The sequence below is a fragment of the Chlamydotis macqueenii genome, chromosome 8 (genome assembly GCF_036417535.1).
Source record: "Chlamydotis macqueenii isolate bChlMac1 chromosome 8, bChlMac1.mat, whole genome shotgun sequence".
NCBI lineage: Eukaryota > Metazoa > Chordata > Aves > Otidiformes > Otididae > Chlamydotis > Chlamydotis macqueenii.
The window spans coordinates 36,391,240-36,409,381 of NC_141563.1; the positions used below are offsets into that span (position 1 = coordinate 36,391,240).

An 18,142-nucleotide genomic window follows, 5' to 3' on the forward strand; every position below is an offset into this window, starting at 1 on the left:
GCACATCTTACAGTACCTTCTGCAGGCTGTGGGGCTGACGTCTCGTTAGTAATTTATGGATGCCCAGACAATGAGGAACACTCCCTTAATGAGCACTGGTTCTGAAACACCTCTGAGTTCAGGTAAGGAAAGTGCACACTGGGTGTGAGGAGCGTGCCATTGCACAGCATGGTTTATTGCTTTTGAAAAATTCCCTTTATTCTCCTTGCCATCTTACTAGCTTTAGGAAAAGGCACGGAGATGGTGTCTCACTAATATCAGATGTGTTCTCACAAACCCCTCCAGCATCCCATTTTACCTGCTGGTGAGTTAGAAAGTTTTTTGTTTTTTTTTTTCTTTGCTGTTTGGAATTGCAGATTCTAAGCATTTGTTTGGATTGTATTTATCATTCAGCGTCGCTCTCAATCTTCCCTTTGTCTTTCACTGGCCGTCACCAGAGCCGAGATGCAGGATAACAAATCACAGGCTAACACGTCATAATTCCTAAAGCATTCAATATTCCTCCTCTGATGCTGCGTGAGCCTCTCCGCATCAGATACCATTGCAGTTTCCAGTGGCCTTAGGTTAGGCTCAGGCAGGTCTTTATTAAAAAAAAAAAAAAAAGAAAAGGAAGGCATGCTAACGTTTTTGTAAAGTGTTTTGGGATGTATGAGTGAGAACAACTCCGAAATGGGTAGGGACTTGGGGGATTGGTTGTGTAACTGGTGCTTACACTGCACCATCAACCCCTCGCACGCAGATCGGAGCGCTTTCCTCTTAGGCTGCCTGGGTGTACTTTTTCCTTTCTCCTCCTTCTTGAAAAAAGACTTATTGCATTTACATTTAAGGATCACCTACTTCTGACTAGTTAAAAAGACACGCTGCCCCTCCCTGTGGTATTTATTATCATACTGTCAGCATCGAGCCTTGCCTTTAACTTCCTTCACTGAATTAATTTTTTTAGCCTCGCAAGTGTAGAGGCTGTTTATGTCCAGAACAAATCTTGGGGTTTTTGTTTCCAAATACATAGATTGCATAAGTTAGTTGGAATTAATTTACCTTGTCTTTGCAGGGAGGTGCCAGGTCCCCCACCCTCTGTTTGCTCTCCCTGTGCTGCTTCTCCGGTGGCTGGCGGTGATTTTGCCCTTTGACCATACGTTGAGCCCAGGACAGCAAAGCACACTGCTTCGACAGTGTTCGGCCTCCTTGCACGCTTTGTTCTTGCAGAATATTGTTCCTTGCCTTTATTTATTTATTTATTTATTTATTTATTTTTTCCCTGGCCCACCCCGAGCGCGGCGCACATCGCTATCGGAGCCAGTGCCGCTGCCGTCCCGGGGGGTCGCCCGGGGTGTGCTCAGCGACGTCCAGGAACGATGTCGTGGTGTTAGTCGGCTCGTTAAGATTTCATGAGAATCCGACATGCTCATAACACAAGGCAGAGCCAAAGAGGGTCCGATTGTCCAAATAATATCGAGCCAATAAGCATGTCATGGGTGGAGCTACTGCAGTACGGGCAAAACTAATTCTGAATGGAGCCCTTTTTTATTAAACACACTGGGCCTGAATGAATCGGGCTGCTGGGCTTGCGGCAGACCAGGGAAATCCTTCATTTTATCAGTGCATGCTACAAAATCCGGCGTTCTTCTGTTAGGTCTGTGAAGCCTAAGCGCTCTAGGAAGGGGATTGATTGGGAGCCGGCTGTTATGAATTTTTCATGAGCTGATGCGCGGGGCTGAATGGCTCCGGCGCGCGTCGGTGTGTGGCTGGCAGGCGAGCCGCATCCACAGGGAGACTGCTGACACAGAAACACTTTGGCGCATTTTCAGAGGGAGAGCCGGGCTGATAAAGGGTTTTCTGACAGCCCTGGCTTATCGTCCTTCAGTTTCTGCCGCTGGTGCTTCAGGCAGCCTCTCCGTTTGGAGCCCAGCCTTGTGAATGAGCGGGGTAAGCTCTGCCGATTTATCAGCGTTTTTAATCTGCGGCGATGCCCGCGTGATGCGTTTTTGTTAGCATTTTCTGAATGGTGAGAGCTCACATAACGGCTAAGCTATGACAGCAAAAGATTCTTCTAGGGAACTTGCTACTCCGGAGTCAGAGATTTACATCAGGACTTTCAAAGAACAAATGCATTTGGAGCTCGAGCTCCCCAAGCTGCCTGGGAACAGACCTACGTCTCCAAAAATTTCTCCTCGCAGCTCGCCGAGGAACTCTCCGTGCTTTTTCAGAAAGTTGCTGGTGAATAAAAGCATCCGCCAGCGTCGGCGCTTTACGGTGGCACATACATGGTAAGATCTGCTGGGTGTCGGCGCGGGTTTACACAACAGTGTGCGTACCTGCGGTTTTGATGGGGGAAAACGAGCTGAGAGTCATTCACGGCACTGCCTGCAAGTGTTAAATGAATAGAGCAGAAGGCAGCCAAAGGATGTATAATGCAGCGCCTCGACAATTGTTGTTCGGCTTCTGTCCTGCAGAATAAATCCAGCCCATTATTCATCTGTGCCGTGGTTAATCTCTGTTGAACAAAGGCAGCAGCCGGTAACTTTCCCAGGCGTTATCTTGTTGTAGGTAGACCGCATGAATTGATTTCAGAACCTTCAAGACGTGATTTGTTTTCTCTTTGCCCCGCCAGCTCCGACTGCAGATGACGGCACGGCGCAGACGGGGCGATTTGGGCAGGGTACTCCTGGGGTTAAATGCTGGGAAGAGCTTTAAGGGCTTTAACACTGCGAGGGGCTTTAAAGAAGTTTTTTTTTCTGGCTACAAATATCCCTGCTTTCAGCCATTTTTTCAAGGAAACTCCAGCTAAGAGTCGCCTTTTCCCTCCCTTCAAATTACTAACCCCAAATAGTCAATTTGCATGCCATTACAGTTGATTGTGAGCTGCCTCTGACTGTCAGTTATCCTGGTTAAACCATGCTGTAAACAGTCATCAAAATATAAAATTCAGGAAAATGGATGAGGGTCTCATTGGTGCATTTTCTAAATTTACTCTGTATGGATCTCGTGGGGTCCACCTTTGCATTCCAGTAGTCTCTGGAAATATGCACTGGTTGACTGTGGGAGTTAAACCAGAAAACTCTCAGTAACATGAATTTTTTTTTAAACCTACGTAGCCAGATCCATTACTTCCCTATTCCATAGGCTGAATCCGAGAGGATGAGGCTTTCCCGTTTGTATCTGTGTGGGCCGGTTTAGGGGTTTCTGAAATACCCATCACTGTCTGTTACTTCTAAAAATAGAACATTACTTTAAAATGGGTTATTTGAGTGATGCTGGAATGTTTCAGAGCTGTATTTACTCCTGAAGTGAATTACTAATTGCTCAGAAAGGAGTAGTAGCTCTTGACAGATGTTCTCTGCTGTTAAACTGTAAGAAAAATAGGGGGAAAACCTGTAAACTCTGATAGTGGGGAATTGTACTGAGTAGAACTGGGATAACTGACTTCGAAATGTTTTTTTTTTTTTTAAGCACAGTGTGAAATCCATTTGGGGTGTAGCAGCGTTCGATTCAAACCAGGATTCTAGAATCATGCAATATTTTTTTATTTTTTAATTTATTTTTTTTTTTTTTAATCCAAGCAGTACTACCAGCCACCTGAATTGGTTACCTGCTGTAATGGTTTCACTATGTTCGTTAGCTTCCCCTCGCATTTTAATTGCTTGTAGTCAGTAGTGTTTAGATTTAAGCACATTAATTCCCTTCGACATCTGTCATATCTCTCGGCATCGAAACAGTGGGGTGCTGCTCGTCTTCCCCCGACTAGCCTGCTTCCAGAAATGGTGCTGGGGAAAGGCAGCGCCGCTGGGAATCGGTGGGGCAGGATGTGGTCAGGCTCGGCCCAGGGGATCTGTATTGTTTGGTAGGAAAAAAAAAAAAAAAAAAAATATATATACGCACACACCCCGTATTTATAGATGTAACGGATAATCTCTACTTGAATCAACTTGGAGAGGAGGTGGGATTGCTGCAGGTTCATTTTTTAATGGGAAAATGGAAGGTTCTCGTATTCCTTCAGGTTTTTAAAGTTTTTGGTGTCAGGTGGTTATGAACTGCGGAGAATTGTTTTAGCCTTAGATAAGAAGTAAACTGTTGTAGAAATGAAGACAATCACCCTTAGAAAGCAAGGTTTCAGCCAAAACAGAGCAAATGCAGACGTTTTCCCTTTGCTTTAGCATGTTATAAAGCAGGAGGGAGTTTACACTTGTTGAAGGGTGGTACACCATCTCATCAGGGCGGCTGTTGCTCGGGTGTTGCAGACGGGGTGCCTTCAGCTGTGCCCCTGGATTTCTTGTTCCTTGCAAGCTGGTTGTGCACTGCAGGAGAACATCGTCACCTGTGCCGCTTACGTAAGGTGTCTTCTGCGTGCAGCCGGGGAGCGGTGGCTGGGTAGCGAAGGAATTAGCTGGGGAGTCGACGTACGGGAAACATCAGCCGCACAGCAGTGCTGAGCGAGGAAACGACTTCATGCGGTTGGGTATCGTATCGTCTGTAAGTTTCATCGCCTCATAAGCAGTAAGCGTTGGGGGTTAGTGGCCTGGTAAATGATGATCTCTCACCACCTTTGTCATCTTTGCTGATGTCCATCCTTGGTGAATCCTCTGTCCCCTCTCCTGTGCCCCTTATTTTCAGTTTTCTGCCTTCCCTGGCTCTTCTCCTTTCCTTTCTAACCAGCTGCCTTTTCCAGGCATTTGCCTTCTTTCATAACTGAATGCATTTCAACTTTTTTCTCCTGATTATGCCCTGTCATCACCGATCTTCTCCAGTATCCAGTCATCAGATCTTATCCAAAAAGAATAAGAAAAAAGGTTTTTCAAGCTTACTGTTTTTAAATAAGGCCATGACTCAAATGCTTCTGTACGCTGAATCTTTCTTTTCCTCAGGACCCCGTTCTCACAACAGGACACGACCAACATGTCAATGCAGTTGCCTTCAAACATCTGTCAGGCTGGTCCCTCCCTGCTCCAAACCCCTTACGGTTTGCCATGGCTGGTGTTGCTGTGTCCAGTCTTCCAATACCCCATTCATGTAAAATAATGGTACAAAAATTCTTAAACCTTCTGTCTTTTTCCTCCACCAGAATCCACAGGTCTCCTTCTTTTCTTGCAGCTAGCATTTTTGTCCTGGAGACCCTGAAAGCCCGTATCCTATTTGTTCCTTCCTGGTAGCTCCCCTTGTATCGATTGCATTTTGGGGCCTTTGTGAGGAAAGGAGCAGGCCGTAGCTGACGTGACTCGACACCTGTCAGTAGCCATCGGAATTTTGAAGGTGCAGGGCGCCCTGGTCGCAGAGTTTCCCCTGCGGTCACTGGAGAGAGGACGCTGTCTCCAGAAGCCCGGGAGATACACGTGGTCCTCAGCGCCTTCTCCTGTGAGCCAGTCCTAATGCCGAAACGGCACCTTCGCTCTCCGCAGTCGCTGGCTGTTCTCCCTCGCCCTGGCCTTAGCCCAAGGACTTTTAAAAATAGGTTTATTTTCCACAGGTCTGCCATCTTATTTTTGTGAAGTAATACATTGGAAGTACACCCACAGCAAGGTCCTCTCAGCGATGTCGTGGAACATCTTGAATGTCTTATAAAATAAAGTAGATATTTTCTAAGTGCGCTCTGCTGCTTATAATACTGTCGTCTTTATCTTGCGATATTTTTCGTCGATAATATTTATACGACCTTACTCACTTTCTTAAAACCTAGATGGCCATTGGCTGTGCTGTGTGATGAGCGCTAGCTTTTTAAAGAAGTGATTTCCAGAATACGACGTTTGTTGTCTTAACTAAGACTTTTGCGGGTTTTTTTCAAATTAATTCACCCTTAGCTTTCATCATGTTAGTGGTTTTAAGCCTGTTTTTTTTTTTTTTTTTCTTTATACCTGTTACCTATTTTATAAAGAAAACACAGGACAGAACAGAAATGGTATACTGGGAATTTTTGCTCTGTTTTTTCTTTTGGTTATCCTTCAGTGCAGTTGAAATACAGACATGCATTGGGTTTTTAAAATATAATATAAAATGTAAATCATATGCTAGTCTTTATTTTTTGAAAACATGCTCTGTTTTCATTACACAGTAATCTTCAGTGGGGGAATTTAGGAAGTTAAATAGCATGGCACGATCCAGTCAGAGGGGTGGCATTTGAGTTTCTTCCAAGCCTGGTGAATAACAACTGATCTGTTTAATTACTTGAAGCTGCAAAATGTGCTGGAGGCAAATCAAAGCTATCAAAAGATGTCACGTTTTGTTTTGCTTTCCGATCATTGTGCTTCTAGAACCACGTAAGAAAGACTTACCTACTGGCAACCCACACTTGCTTCAGAAAATTTGGTTTTTGGAGACTTGAAATTGCTGGGGAAAGCAGGCATTTATACAATCCCTAGATTTCTCCAGCGATTTGGTCACGTCATGGTGGTGTGAGTGGAGCTCCTGGTGTGACCTTGTACCTGTGGAGTCCCTTCCAGCACCAAACCCTGTGGCGTCCAACCGCGGCAAGGTGGCCTCTGCCCTGCAGTGGCATCCCATGGACCAGGGCCCCTGATCTGGGATCTCCTGACCACCTTCAGCCAGTACTTGGGCTAGAGGAGCTGGCTTTTGCTTTTGAGACAGAGCTGGTGTGTCTCCCCATCGCCTGACTCCCTGAAAGCACGCTATGATAGGCCGCTTGGACCCGTTTCAGCTTTGCTCTGTCTATAGCGGGATGCATTTCCATAGTGCCCGTGCTGAATAACACACTTGTCTTTACTTTGATGAGCTGAGCTGTTTGTGTTTCTCACTGGCTGTTGATGTGATTTCAAGCTTTTTTTTTTTTTTTTCGTTTTGGAGAAATAGGACTATTCTCTTGCTTTTGGATGGGGACTGGTACGGGACACACTGTGTTGCTCAGTTATATACTGAAAGTCCTAGGAGAAACAAAGTGAAGTGAGAAGGGAAAAATGGGGAAAATCCAGAAGATTCCTCTCTTTTTCTCTGCTGAATATGTTTTCCCGTCTGTCCTGAGGAGAGCTCCTGAGCACTAGCAGCGAGGGTTCCAAAGGATGCGGAGGTGAGGAGGACGGAGCGCTTCAGACAGCAGAAATAAGCACGCAGAGCGAACGGAGAACGGGCTGTGTGATCCTTACGTCTGTTCTGACCGTGTGTCTTGCCTCTGAACCCTGTCTGCAAGTGCGGAGGAGAGAAAGGAGAAATTTCTTTCCTCCCCCGGCCACTCAGGTGGGAGAACGTGGTGTTACCGTACTCACCAGCTAGTGAAGAGTCAAGCCAAGTACCACAGGTTATCGTACCGATGATAATTTGATTTTGATAGATTCAGCCATTTCTCTGAGACGGGGGACAGAGGAAGATAGTGGACCACCTCTCAAAGAAATAAACACTGTTTCTGGGATTTGTGATGCCTTTGATTGAGTTTTAAATGTTTACAGCGTGCTAATCTGTGAGGAGGACGGATTCAGAGATTTCCTGATGCGCTGTGGTGGCTGAGGCCTGCCTGGAGAATCCGCGACCTCCAACTCTCATACACAGGCTAAACTGTTAATGTTTTCTGTGCCAAAGTGGTCTCTTAAGGAAGCTTTTCTGTTGAATTTAGCTTTGTGCAGAGCTCTGTTGATGTGTGGCACTTGCTGTTGTGATAGCATCTCCCGATTTGTGCTGTGTGTTTCTAGGAGGTACGGTTTGCTGCTTACGTGCTCGCGCTGGTTGCCAGGACAGACTGATAAACCATAAATGTGTCTGCCATCTAATTTATGCAGCGTAGATGAGCTTCACTGCAGATCTGTACATCCTCTGGTCCATATTTTTTTTTTTTTTAATCTTTTTCAGCTTTTTTGTTTCTGAATAACCGCAACTAGCTCTCCTATGTGTTCTCCATCGTTGTTCTTGTATCACCTGGCATTACCTCATGAGAACATTGCGTGGATCCCACGTTGACGGCATGTTTCTGCATTGCACGGCGTGAGTTTGGGGGTAGTTGGACGAGTTGGGTTTGTAAGTTGGTCCACAGCACACTAGAAAGCTATAAGTGGTACTAAATAATAGATATTTAGGTAACGTACTGGAAGAGCGACACGCAAGCATACTGCTGGTGTAAAACAAGATGACTGGTGCAACACGAGCTGATAATATTTTGGGGTAAAATATGCCGTAGCTACCCACAGAAAAAATTATTAGCAGCAAATATGGTTTTATGTTCCACGTAATACATGCATAGATTTGATCTCTTCTTTCAGATAAACCTCTACCACTGGGAAGCACTGGAAGAAAACTTAAGATGAAGTTTTTAAGTTTCTCCAATTTTTTTTGTTCTCTCAGCACTACAAATAGGTATGACTGAGGGGCAGAGCAGATGTTAAATAATGTGAGAACAAGACTGCAGAGAAACAGCAATGTATTAGCTGATTTGTTTTCTTCTTATGGTAAAAAAACCAAACCCTGTTGTTTGTGTTGGACAATACTCTTGACTGATCTACTAGTATCTCCTGATGAGTGTAGACCTTCCTTGTGGTGTGGTATGCTACGGTGTGCTGACGTTTTCCATGTCGCTGGGGTGGCGTGCTGAAATAGGAATCAGGTTTGACCCAGATTGCTTTGAGTTTTGACTGTTTCCTGTAAAACCGATTGACAAAAATGTAAGAAGAACTTGGAGTAGGAAAGCTGACAAGAGTATGCAGATGTAACCCAGCCACGAAATGAGATGAGGAGGGAGGAAAGACCTGCGGGTAGGAGGAAGGAGCAGTGCTGTGGGACCAAAAATGTACAGTTTGAGGTGAGTTTTGACACTACCAACATCAAAGCGGGGAAAAAGAACCAGTTCAAAACTTCCCAGTGGCGCAGACAGACTTCTCTTGCTTCGGAGATGGGGCTCCCGGGAGTGGTGGAGATGAGATGGATGGCGGGGTGAGCCAAGGGGGGCAGGCCCAGGGGGGACACTCGCTATAAACGGAATTTACCTTTATATGTTCGATGTAACACTGTGTAAAGGCTGCCTGATTCTTTTTTTTTTTTTTCTTTTTTCCCCTAAGCCAGCAAGTTGCATTTTATTATGACAGAGCAATTTATTGCAGCTTTCTCCACAAGAGATTTAAATGCTATGAAGGCAAAACATCTGCATGGCAGTTAATGGAATTAAATGGGAACCATTTTATCAATTTGCCCTGAATCAATCTGTGCTCTTGTGGAGAGAAAGAGGTTTTGTTGCCCTTCCAATAGCTCTGTGCGTCCAGCATTATGCAGCTCCGTTTTTGCTAGGGTGGTGATGTACAGCGTCTGATGCATCGTGATGCAGACCTCAGGAAAAAAAGGAGTCATCTTCTGAATAAAAATGTACTGCAGGTAGATTCTTACATATGCATGTACTGAATAATTTTCATTTCATTGCGTATTTGTCTTGGAGCAGTAACTTCTCGGATTCCTGCTTTATTGATTTCTGACGTAGCGAGCTGTCTAGACGTTGGCATGGAAAAGCAAGCACGTCGTGCCATCCGAAAGCGTACCTCCTGAAAGGAAGCACGAGGAGGCATTTATCTCATTGTATCAGTGAAAGAAAACAGAAATCAATTGATTTTTTCTCTCAGATACAGGTTGACAAGGGGCAAGTACGACAAAAACGTTGAAGAAATTCCCTCTTTCTGTGATATTGGTGCGTAGTTTTTGCCGTAGCATCAGAGTATTTACTGTATGTTCTTAAAATGTGCAGAATGCATTTTGTGAATTAACAGTTGGTTGCTGCCTTTTATAAAAAGCCGTGTAAAGAGCTCTCTGAAAGCTAGAAACATTTTGTGCTGCTACTTCGTTTCAGAAAGCTTTAATGAGCCCTGCTGACATTGTACGGGTGCAGGTAATAATGGCATAATGATGGACAACTTCATTAGGTTAGAGGGAGAGTTTTCTTTCGTAACAATAATGCAAAATGAGCTCTCCCATGTTATTGGATTCATTACGGCTGAGATAATTGCGGAGTCTGAACCCGTACTGAGCCCAGCGCGTTCTGGAGCTCGTGGCACAGAAAGGAGCTCTGAGGGAACTTGGCACGTTAGAAGACGTTCAGTCCTTGTAGGTTCAAGGGTATCTTCAGATCTTGGCTCCTTGAAACAGTATACCAAGTCAGATTGTGTATTATTGTTTAAAGTTAATGTTTATCATAGACCTAATCATCTAGTTATGAGTCAAGTTCTGTTTGTCGGGTTCTATATGCGCAGTGCTTTTCATTTTTAAGCAGAGAGGACAAGATGGGGGGAAGCATCACCAAAACGATCAAGTTAAAAGCATCCTATCCCATATCGCTTAGATAAGCAGTCCTCTTACTTTTCTATGGATTATTTTATCTTGTATTTTTTTCTGAGGGGGATGGGGAAAGAATGAAAACCAATTAAATATGACGTGGGGAAAGTCAAGAAGAGGTTGAGGAGGAACAGAGCCAAGGCAAAGAAGGGGATGGGAGAGGAAGGAGGACTGGGCAGGAGGAGCTGGACAGCACACTAATCCTGTGGGAAACAGCTGCTGGGTGACTCTGCATCGATTCTCATTGGCGCAGTCGCTGTTTGCCACTAGCATGTCAGGCTGTCCTTAGGCTCTGAGAGCCAGTTGCTGGAATTCAAGACCAATGCCATGGAAGAGGCAAGTCTGAAGACCCGAGCCAGAGTTCTCAGCTTTCCAAATCTGATCATCACCTCTGAAACTCCATTTGGATTCAGGCTTTGGAGGGAGTTTTGTCTGTTTTTTCTCAGGTGAGGACCTGAGGTTAGTAACCTACACGTTTACTGCCTCCTGGGTCTTTGCATCTGCAAGCGGTTGTGCCTACCTAATAAATACACAGCCTCGAGGTAGCTCATCAGGTAGACTTCAGTGCCAGCTTTCAAATCTTTGTTAAACCATCCTTAAGAGATTTGAATGCATGTTTCCCAAAGACTTGCAAACATACGCAGACTATTACTGTTCAAATGTTGCAGAGAGCAAGGTGGGTCTAATTTACCTAGCTAAGAAAGTAAAATCCAGGTCCTGATGCTGTTCATACAACATAGTAAAACTTCTGGGAAAATAAGCAATGTTCACAGCGTGAGACACTTCTGTTCCTAGCCTAACCTTACCTTCAAAAACTGGGGTTTTATCCTGAACGATCAAGTTGCCATGAATTTTCATAGCAATAGCATTTGCTTTTAAGAGGCTTAGGTAGTGTTCTCTGGCAGAAGTATTTGCTAAAGATGTAAAGGCCCGTGTTGTTGAGAAGCTATACTGGAGAGCCTTGGACAAGCATCTCCTTCTGGTGGCTCAGCGCTGTGGCTCTCCCCAGGCACTTAGTCCAGCGTTTGGAGTTCCTTCTCTGCCCACTGCTGTAGATTTATTTCATAATACCAGTGTTTTCCTGTGAATATGCTAAAAGCAGAGTAGGTAATGTAATTTTTCTGACTTAGATATCTCTGTCTACTGGCATCTCTTCTTACAGCTCCAGATAAGCTCAGATTTTACTCGTTGGGGCATGTGTGCTTCTGTGGGGTTCCCTTCCCTCCCAGCCTGGAAAGTGCTCCTGATTCTGCCAAGGACTGTTCATACTGCAGCTTTCACGGAAAGGGGAATAACAGCGCAATGACCATCAGGATGAGTGGACTGAGTTAAAGCAGTGTTTCCTCTCAAAATCTCAAAATCAAGCTGTTCTTGTGCCCCGCAGATGGAGACACCTCTCTGCTGGTGGATAAACGGCACGGCACTCGGTGTGAGATTTGCAAGGTTTCTGTTAATGGTGAGTGATTGGGAGTCCACTGTAGGAGTTTATCCACGAGTGTGTGAACAGCTGAGGGTCTGATTCCTGTACGTTAACACACGAGTGCTTATTTAAGAGGTCCTCAGCCCATTTGCCTTATTCTGCCCCCCCTCAATCAAGTTAGACGGGCAGGAAATCGGAATATTTATATAAAAACCAGATGAGAAAGGCAATCCTAGGGAGGCTCACTTTCCGTAAGTGTTCAGTTGTTACGATCTTAAGCACTTTCTCAGTGTGTAGAAGGTTTGATTCCCTGAGGAGATCACGACTCCTAGCATCCTTCTTGTGCGTCCTTTATGGTATGCGGCACCTATGGGAGCCGTCACACCTGGGTGCTGTGCTGCTCCACCCGTGCTGCCTGCCCCAGTAGCAGGGGATCATGCAATGGTATATTTGGCTCTGCCATCATTCCAGTTGCCTGAGTTCTGGTTTCGGGAGGGAGGGAGAGATGTGGTAGCGCAGAGTATTGTGACTGGGAAACCTGTGCTTTCCAGTTTGAAGCAGAGAACTTTGAGTTATCCCATTGCATAGACAGACTGCAGTACTCTGGAGATGAACTGGCTTTGCTCATGGTTGTCGGAGTAAGTGGATAGCATTCTGTATTTCTTTAGTCGTTGACTTAAGCGAGAAAGTTTTCAAAGCAAATAGTAATTATACACATCTCTTAACTCTGATCGCTATAAATTAATGATGGCGAGCCGCAGCCACTCTTAACTTCTGAGTATCTGTCTGTTTTGCCAAGCTTTCTCTTCCCCCTTAGGGAATGTGTCCTTTTAAATCTAGTCAAGGTCTGTATTGTCAGACTGGATCCCTGAACACATTATTCTGTTGAGCTGCTGGAGGTCAGAGGTGGAACATGAAAACAAATGGCTCTTGCATTGTCCCTCCAGTTGTCTGTAGGCTGGCTGCCTGCAGCTGTTGTTGGGCTTGCTGCTTACTTTTCCAACAGTTCGCTGTTAGATTAAACATGTCTATACATTCAGTAAACATGGTCATCAAGAGGTCACGGTGTGTTCATAGATTATTACAAGGCAGCCCTTTTGGTTTGATGCGGAGCTCCTTCACTTCCGGATTAAATTGGTGGAAGCTGCAAATGTTGCGTATTTCTGAATTGTAGCCACTACGGCATTATTGAGTTATTTTTGCTCTTGGAGACAGCTGGTAACAAATGATAAATGGTGTCCTTACCACAAAAAACCTCACACCTCAAACCCCCGAAGAACTCTGTTGTCATGTAACTGATATTTGCAAGACAAATGTACTTAAATGTTGAGAAGAATGCATGAGGAACAACCCTGCTGTCTCAAGAGGTCTCTTGGCCATCACATTGGTAATGAGGTGCTGGTGATTGCGTTAGGGCAACAGCAGAGAAGGATCAAAAGAGAGAAGACGAAATGGAGAAGGTAGCACTGGAAGATGAACGTTGGAAGAGAAGTTGGTGTAATGAGAAGCCCACGCTTCCTACAAGCGTGATCTTGAAAGAGCCTTCTGTGGAGGACAATATCTTGGCAATCTCTGTGAGTCTGGGACCTACAGTCAGCTGCTGCCTTTTCTCCTGGCTTACAGAAGTGCTCAGCTCTCGTCTCCATAGACATAAGGATGTTTTCTCACATTGCCTACAACAAAAACACCTTCCTGAATCACCCAGGCCTAAGGCTTTGCCCTATTTTCAAGGAGGGGTTGATAAAAATCTGCACTGCTGTACTTGAAACCTGTCTCCATAAGGAGAAAAAAAAACAAAACAAAACAAAACCTTTAAATGTCAGGCTTTGCTATTTTTACAGCAGATCCCAGAATGAAGCTCTTGCGTTGCCGTATGCATTCGCAATTGTGATACGCCGCATGCCCGCTGCAGACAATTATTAGAATTTGTCTTGTACTTGTCAGTTGTTATTTTACAATGAAAAAAATTCTGTAACAAGTTGTAAATGCTTCCAGTTGGTCAGCCTGTTGTGAACTGAATGTGAATCTTCTTCAGCTGTGCTTGGAAAAAAAACATTAAAGTGTTTTTGAGACTAGTCTGTGGACTTTGGGTTGGAAATTCATTTACTTGAATTTTATAAACTAGGACTGCACAGAAGGCCGAGTAAAAAATACCAGGGCTCTGCTCTGTGGGGTAGGAATATTTTCCGAGAGGTTGGTTTATTGTATTCTGAGCATATTTGTGTTGTTTAGATTTGCGTAATATTAACCGCTAACGATATTTGACAGCGCACTGCCTCTCTGTGGTGTGCTTGCTCAAAATAGCCTCAAGGTGGACTTGAGAAATGGGCCTGGTTTGAATGGTTGGGTAAAATAATTTAGAATGAACTCAAAGGACTTAAATTGATGTTAATTCACAAAGTGAAATTTGAAAAATGTTGTGAATTAAGATCATGGATCTATTCTGTAATAATAGATGCGGAAGGAATCACGAATTCTGCCGGTGGGCTGAGATGACAATTGCATTTCTGTGTCAGAGTATTCCTGTCGATCCTCATCTGGATCACTCGCTCGCTCGCCGTCGCCTCTATCGCTGGACCTCTCGTCATTCAGACTCAAATTCCAGACCTGGCTTTTCACTCAGTCTTTCTGTCATTTGCCTTATTCTCACTTGTTAGGTATATCTTGGAAGAACATGAAAACTGGGAAACCGCGGTCTTGCTCCTGTGCTGAAGAGGTGGGAGATGAAGCAACAGAACCTGGCAGGAGATAGCCAAGCACGATGCGGAGGGTTGTGTTGCGTAAATAAAGAGTATGGAAGTGAGCTCAAAAATACGTAGGGCTGATGTTTTAAAATCTCATTTAAAGTTGTGTGCGTGACGACCTAAGGGAGATATTCACACATCCTCCAGCTATGCAATTTATCGGTCGTATCGGTCAAAACTTGCAAAGCCAGGAGCACAGCGCTGAGTTTTGAAGTTGTCGCCGAGATAAGTGACTGGGCACTGGAAAATGGCGCCAGAGGAGAGCAACTCGCCCCCAAGCTGGTGACAGCTGGAGCAGACAACCCGGAGGTTTCAGTCCCAGGCATTTAGGTATTTGGTTGTTTTTTTTTTTTTTTAATTTAGTGATTCTCATCCGAGCAAACACAGTATTTCATTGCTAAAAATCTAATTTCCAAGTTGTGAAAGTTAAAATTGATCTCGTAAGCAAGGTCTTGGTTAATTTCTGATTTCGCTTGTTAAGGTGTTAGGGTGGTAAAGAGAACTAAATTCCAATTATTTCAAGACTTTAGGGAAAATATTTCCTATGTAATAAACCCAACAGGTTGGTTCATTCAAATCTGCTGGGGTGGAAAGTGATTTCTTGGTGAAGGAGCAATTCTCGTTGTAAGTGAGTGGCAGCAGTCATTGTGAAATCCCAATTTTTTTTCCTTTGTAAACTGAAAGGTCCTGGGTAGTAGTGATACAAACTGGAAATGGCGTTGCCTGAGGCAAATAATACCCTGTCTAATGTAGTTGATTTTGCAAGGACAATAAGCTGAGTTTTTGCTTTCACTTGTATTAATGGTTCAAGGAAAGGAAAGATCGGAAACTGAAACAGATCATTAAATCTGCCTTTTATCCGGTATCACTTAAGGTAAAAACTAGCGTTGCCTTAGGAATCTTTTGGGAAAAAAAAAAAAGTAGTATTTAGTGCTATATATAGAAAAATATAATTTAGAATCTTTTTGTTAGATTTACAGCAACTGGGGGGTTTGGCTGAACACTTGGTTGAATATCTAATGAATAATTCAGGGTCACTGATTTATGAGCCCTGTCATGTAGACTGAAAGCCACCTTTCAGGGCCGTGGACAAAGAGGATAAATGCGCAACATTTACCTAAAGAGCCACCAAACTGGGAAGTCGGTGTGGTGGGATGGAATGCGTGGTAGGCCTAGGAACCTTTGAAGGGCATCGGCTCTCGGCTGAAAGAGGAAATGACTTAATTCTGATAGATTTTGTTAACAGTCAATATTAAATTATCTCCCCAGAAAGAGTAAGCCTAATAAAACACTGAATTATAAGAGCAGAAGCGTTTTGGTACGAGCGCACACACGGACTTCAGGGCCTTCACGTCTGTAATTCCGTGAAATGGTTTTGTTGAACCAAGGATCTGATGCGTCTTTGATGCTCTGCCTCTGCCAGCCACCATACGTATCTGGAAAACAAAGGGGAGGATGTTTCCCTGATGAGCTTGCAGTCTTAATTAACAAGCCTTAACAAAAACAATTACCAGAGGTAAAGGTTAAAAAGAGATAGGAGAGATGAAAGCAGCTCATAAATAGGGACAAGAATTTGAGCAGAGATGTTCATGTTGAAGAATACTCGGCCTCCGCTGAGAACAGCAGACATTTTGGAGCTGGAAGCGGCCTATTTTCTTCCTGGATCTGCGTTATCAGAAACTTAAATGTTGGATTTCAATGCCAAATAAAGAATTTCGGAGCCGTGCAGAACAGTGCCTTGTAAAAGCAGACGCTTTTTGGAGGCATTTTGAGGTTTGAAGTAGTACAGAGCTCTCTCAAAACAGCTGTACGTTGCAGTTGGAAAGAATTTTTTATTTTTCATTTCAGTGTGACCTTAGTGTGGGGAATTATCCAATATTCCCCATTTCACATCGAGGTTGGGAATCCTGTCGCTTGTAACCGTTGAGTAGATGTGCCTGCTCGAAGGGAGAACTGTTCACAGAAATTACAGGTAATTTTATCTGAGTGAAAAGAAATAGCAGCCATCGCTTCAGGTTTCAGAGCCATTCAGTACCCTTCAGTCGGCCTTTTTTTTTGTGGCAGACATCTCCTTCAAGGAACTTTTTTGTTGGTACGAGCTGGTACAATTGTGGTTTTGGGATACGATTGTATTTGTTTATTTGTAAGAGGCAGTAGAGATTTGGGATTTTTAATGGTGATTTGTTCTTTCATAGGGCTTTCTGAGCCTCTTAGGAACCAGGAAACCGTAGCGGTGAGAGTTTTGTCACAGTGAAAAATTGATCTCTGCAGCTTTTTGCAGCTGAAGGGAGTTTGGCTTCGTGCGCTGGAGTTAAATTGATGTGCTGACTGTGACTGGTTTTGTCACCAATAATTCTTGCCTGGAGCAGGATATTAAAAAGGGCAGACGAATTAAAACCAGAACTGCTACTGACTATGCATTTTTATTTTACTTTCTTAATGTTAAATTAATTGTTGACAGAGATTATTTAGGTAGATTGGTTTTGTGCCGTAGTTTAAATTAAGCTATTGTGGTGTTACTTAGCATGCAGAAAAGATCCTTCCAAATTCTGAAAAGGTCGCTGCTGTTAATCACTTTGGGAAGGCAATAAGATGTTTGAGTAATGACTCAACTGAAAGGAATAACCAAGATTAAAAACTTCTTAGGGCTTAGTAAGAATGAGCGTGATACAAGGGACACGCGACGAGAAGCCTTTGCTGCGGTGTTCGGGTGGAAGAGTGCTGGGTACGAGCGTTTGCAGGTGTTTGTTAGTTTGGATTAGTTCATGCTGGCAACCCCTGTGACAAGGGTATCAACTAACCGTGTTGTGTAGCTGGAGAATATAATTTGAGGTGGGTTTGTTTGGTTTTAGGTTTTTTTGGCTGACTGCCACAACTGAAAAATTGGAGGTTTGTCGTGGGTTTGATTTCGGACCCCTCAAATTTTGGAGGTGTTTGCTCCATTTGTGGTTGAATTTGATTGTGATGAACTGCAGAGCTCCCGGTGACTTCACTTTGAGTAAAGTGAGAAACTTCTGCATCTGGAGACCCTTCTCATTTCCAGCTGGGTACCCTGAAGTGGGATCAAACCTCATACATTTTTGAGGTTTTCATCAATAATGTCGGTATGTCTCTTGTGCTACTGGAAATGGCGTTCGCTTTGGTGAGGTCTTGGTCGGGAGGAGTCAGCACAGACCAAGAGAAGGTACGAGCGCGTATGAATAGTGGGTACCCAATGCAACTGTTCCTGTCCCAGGATTATTACAGATAGATTTTCCATGAGATAATTTCTTTATTGAAAAATTGTCACAGGTCTCATAGGAACGTGATTTTGTTTGCATTTTAAGACTGTTTTATTTTCAATGGTTTTTAGTCATCCTTTCAGGATCACAGAATTAGTTTTGAAAATAGTCTGCTAACCTTTTCTGCAGCTTGGTATTTATCTTAAATAGGATGTATAGATAGAATACAAATAAAAGAACCGACAAACTATGAAGTAACTCAGCGTTATTTGTTTAGCCGTGCTGCTAATGAGATCTTCCTTCCCCTTATCCCCAAAGTCTGTGAATCCTGACTAACGAAGAGTTCCTTTAGTTTACAGGGCACAGGAGCAGAATAAATACAGTAGGATTTAGCATAACATTTATTTATTGTATTTTTGAACGTCTAGCCCATGTTTAATTGTATTGTTTATACACCCAATGATCATTGCTTTGCCGTTGAGCATTCTCTTCCACACGAGCTGGACGACACACGG

General features: G+C 43.9%; 1 protein-coding gene across 2 annotated transcripts in view; it reads left to right on the plus strand.

The window, feature by feature from the left end:
- The window catches only part of PDE4B (phosphodiesterase 4B), a 189,618-nt gene that overhangs the window by 41,858 nt on the left and 129,618 nt on the right, over positions 1 to 18,142 (plus strand). Inside the window, exon 1 of one of the 2 annotated variants that reach the window (XM_086753165.1) lies at positions 2,017 to 2,267. The exons of the other annotated variant lie outside the window; for it this stretch is intronic. Within the exon in view, the coding sequence (XP_086609291.1) occupies positions 2,032 to 2,267 (236 nt within the window). The 5' untranslated portion in view covers positions 2,017 to 2,031. Of the gene's footprint in view, positions 1 to 2,016; positions 2,268 to 18,142 lie in introns of those variants that run through there. 2 annotated transcript variants of the gene reach the window in all.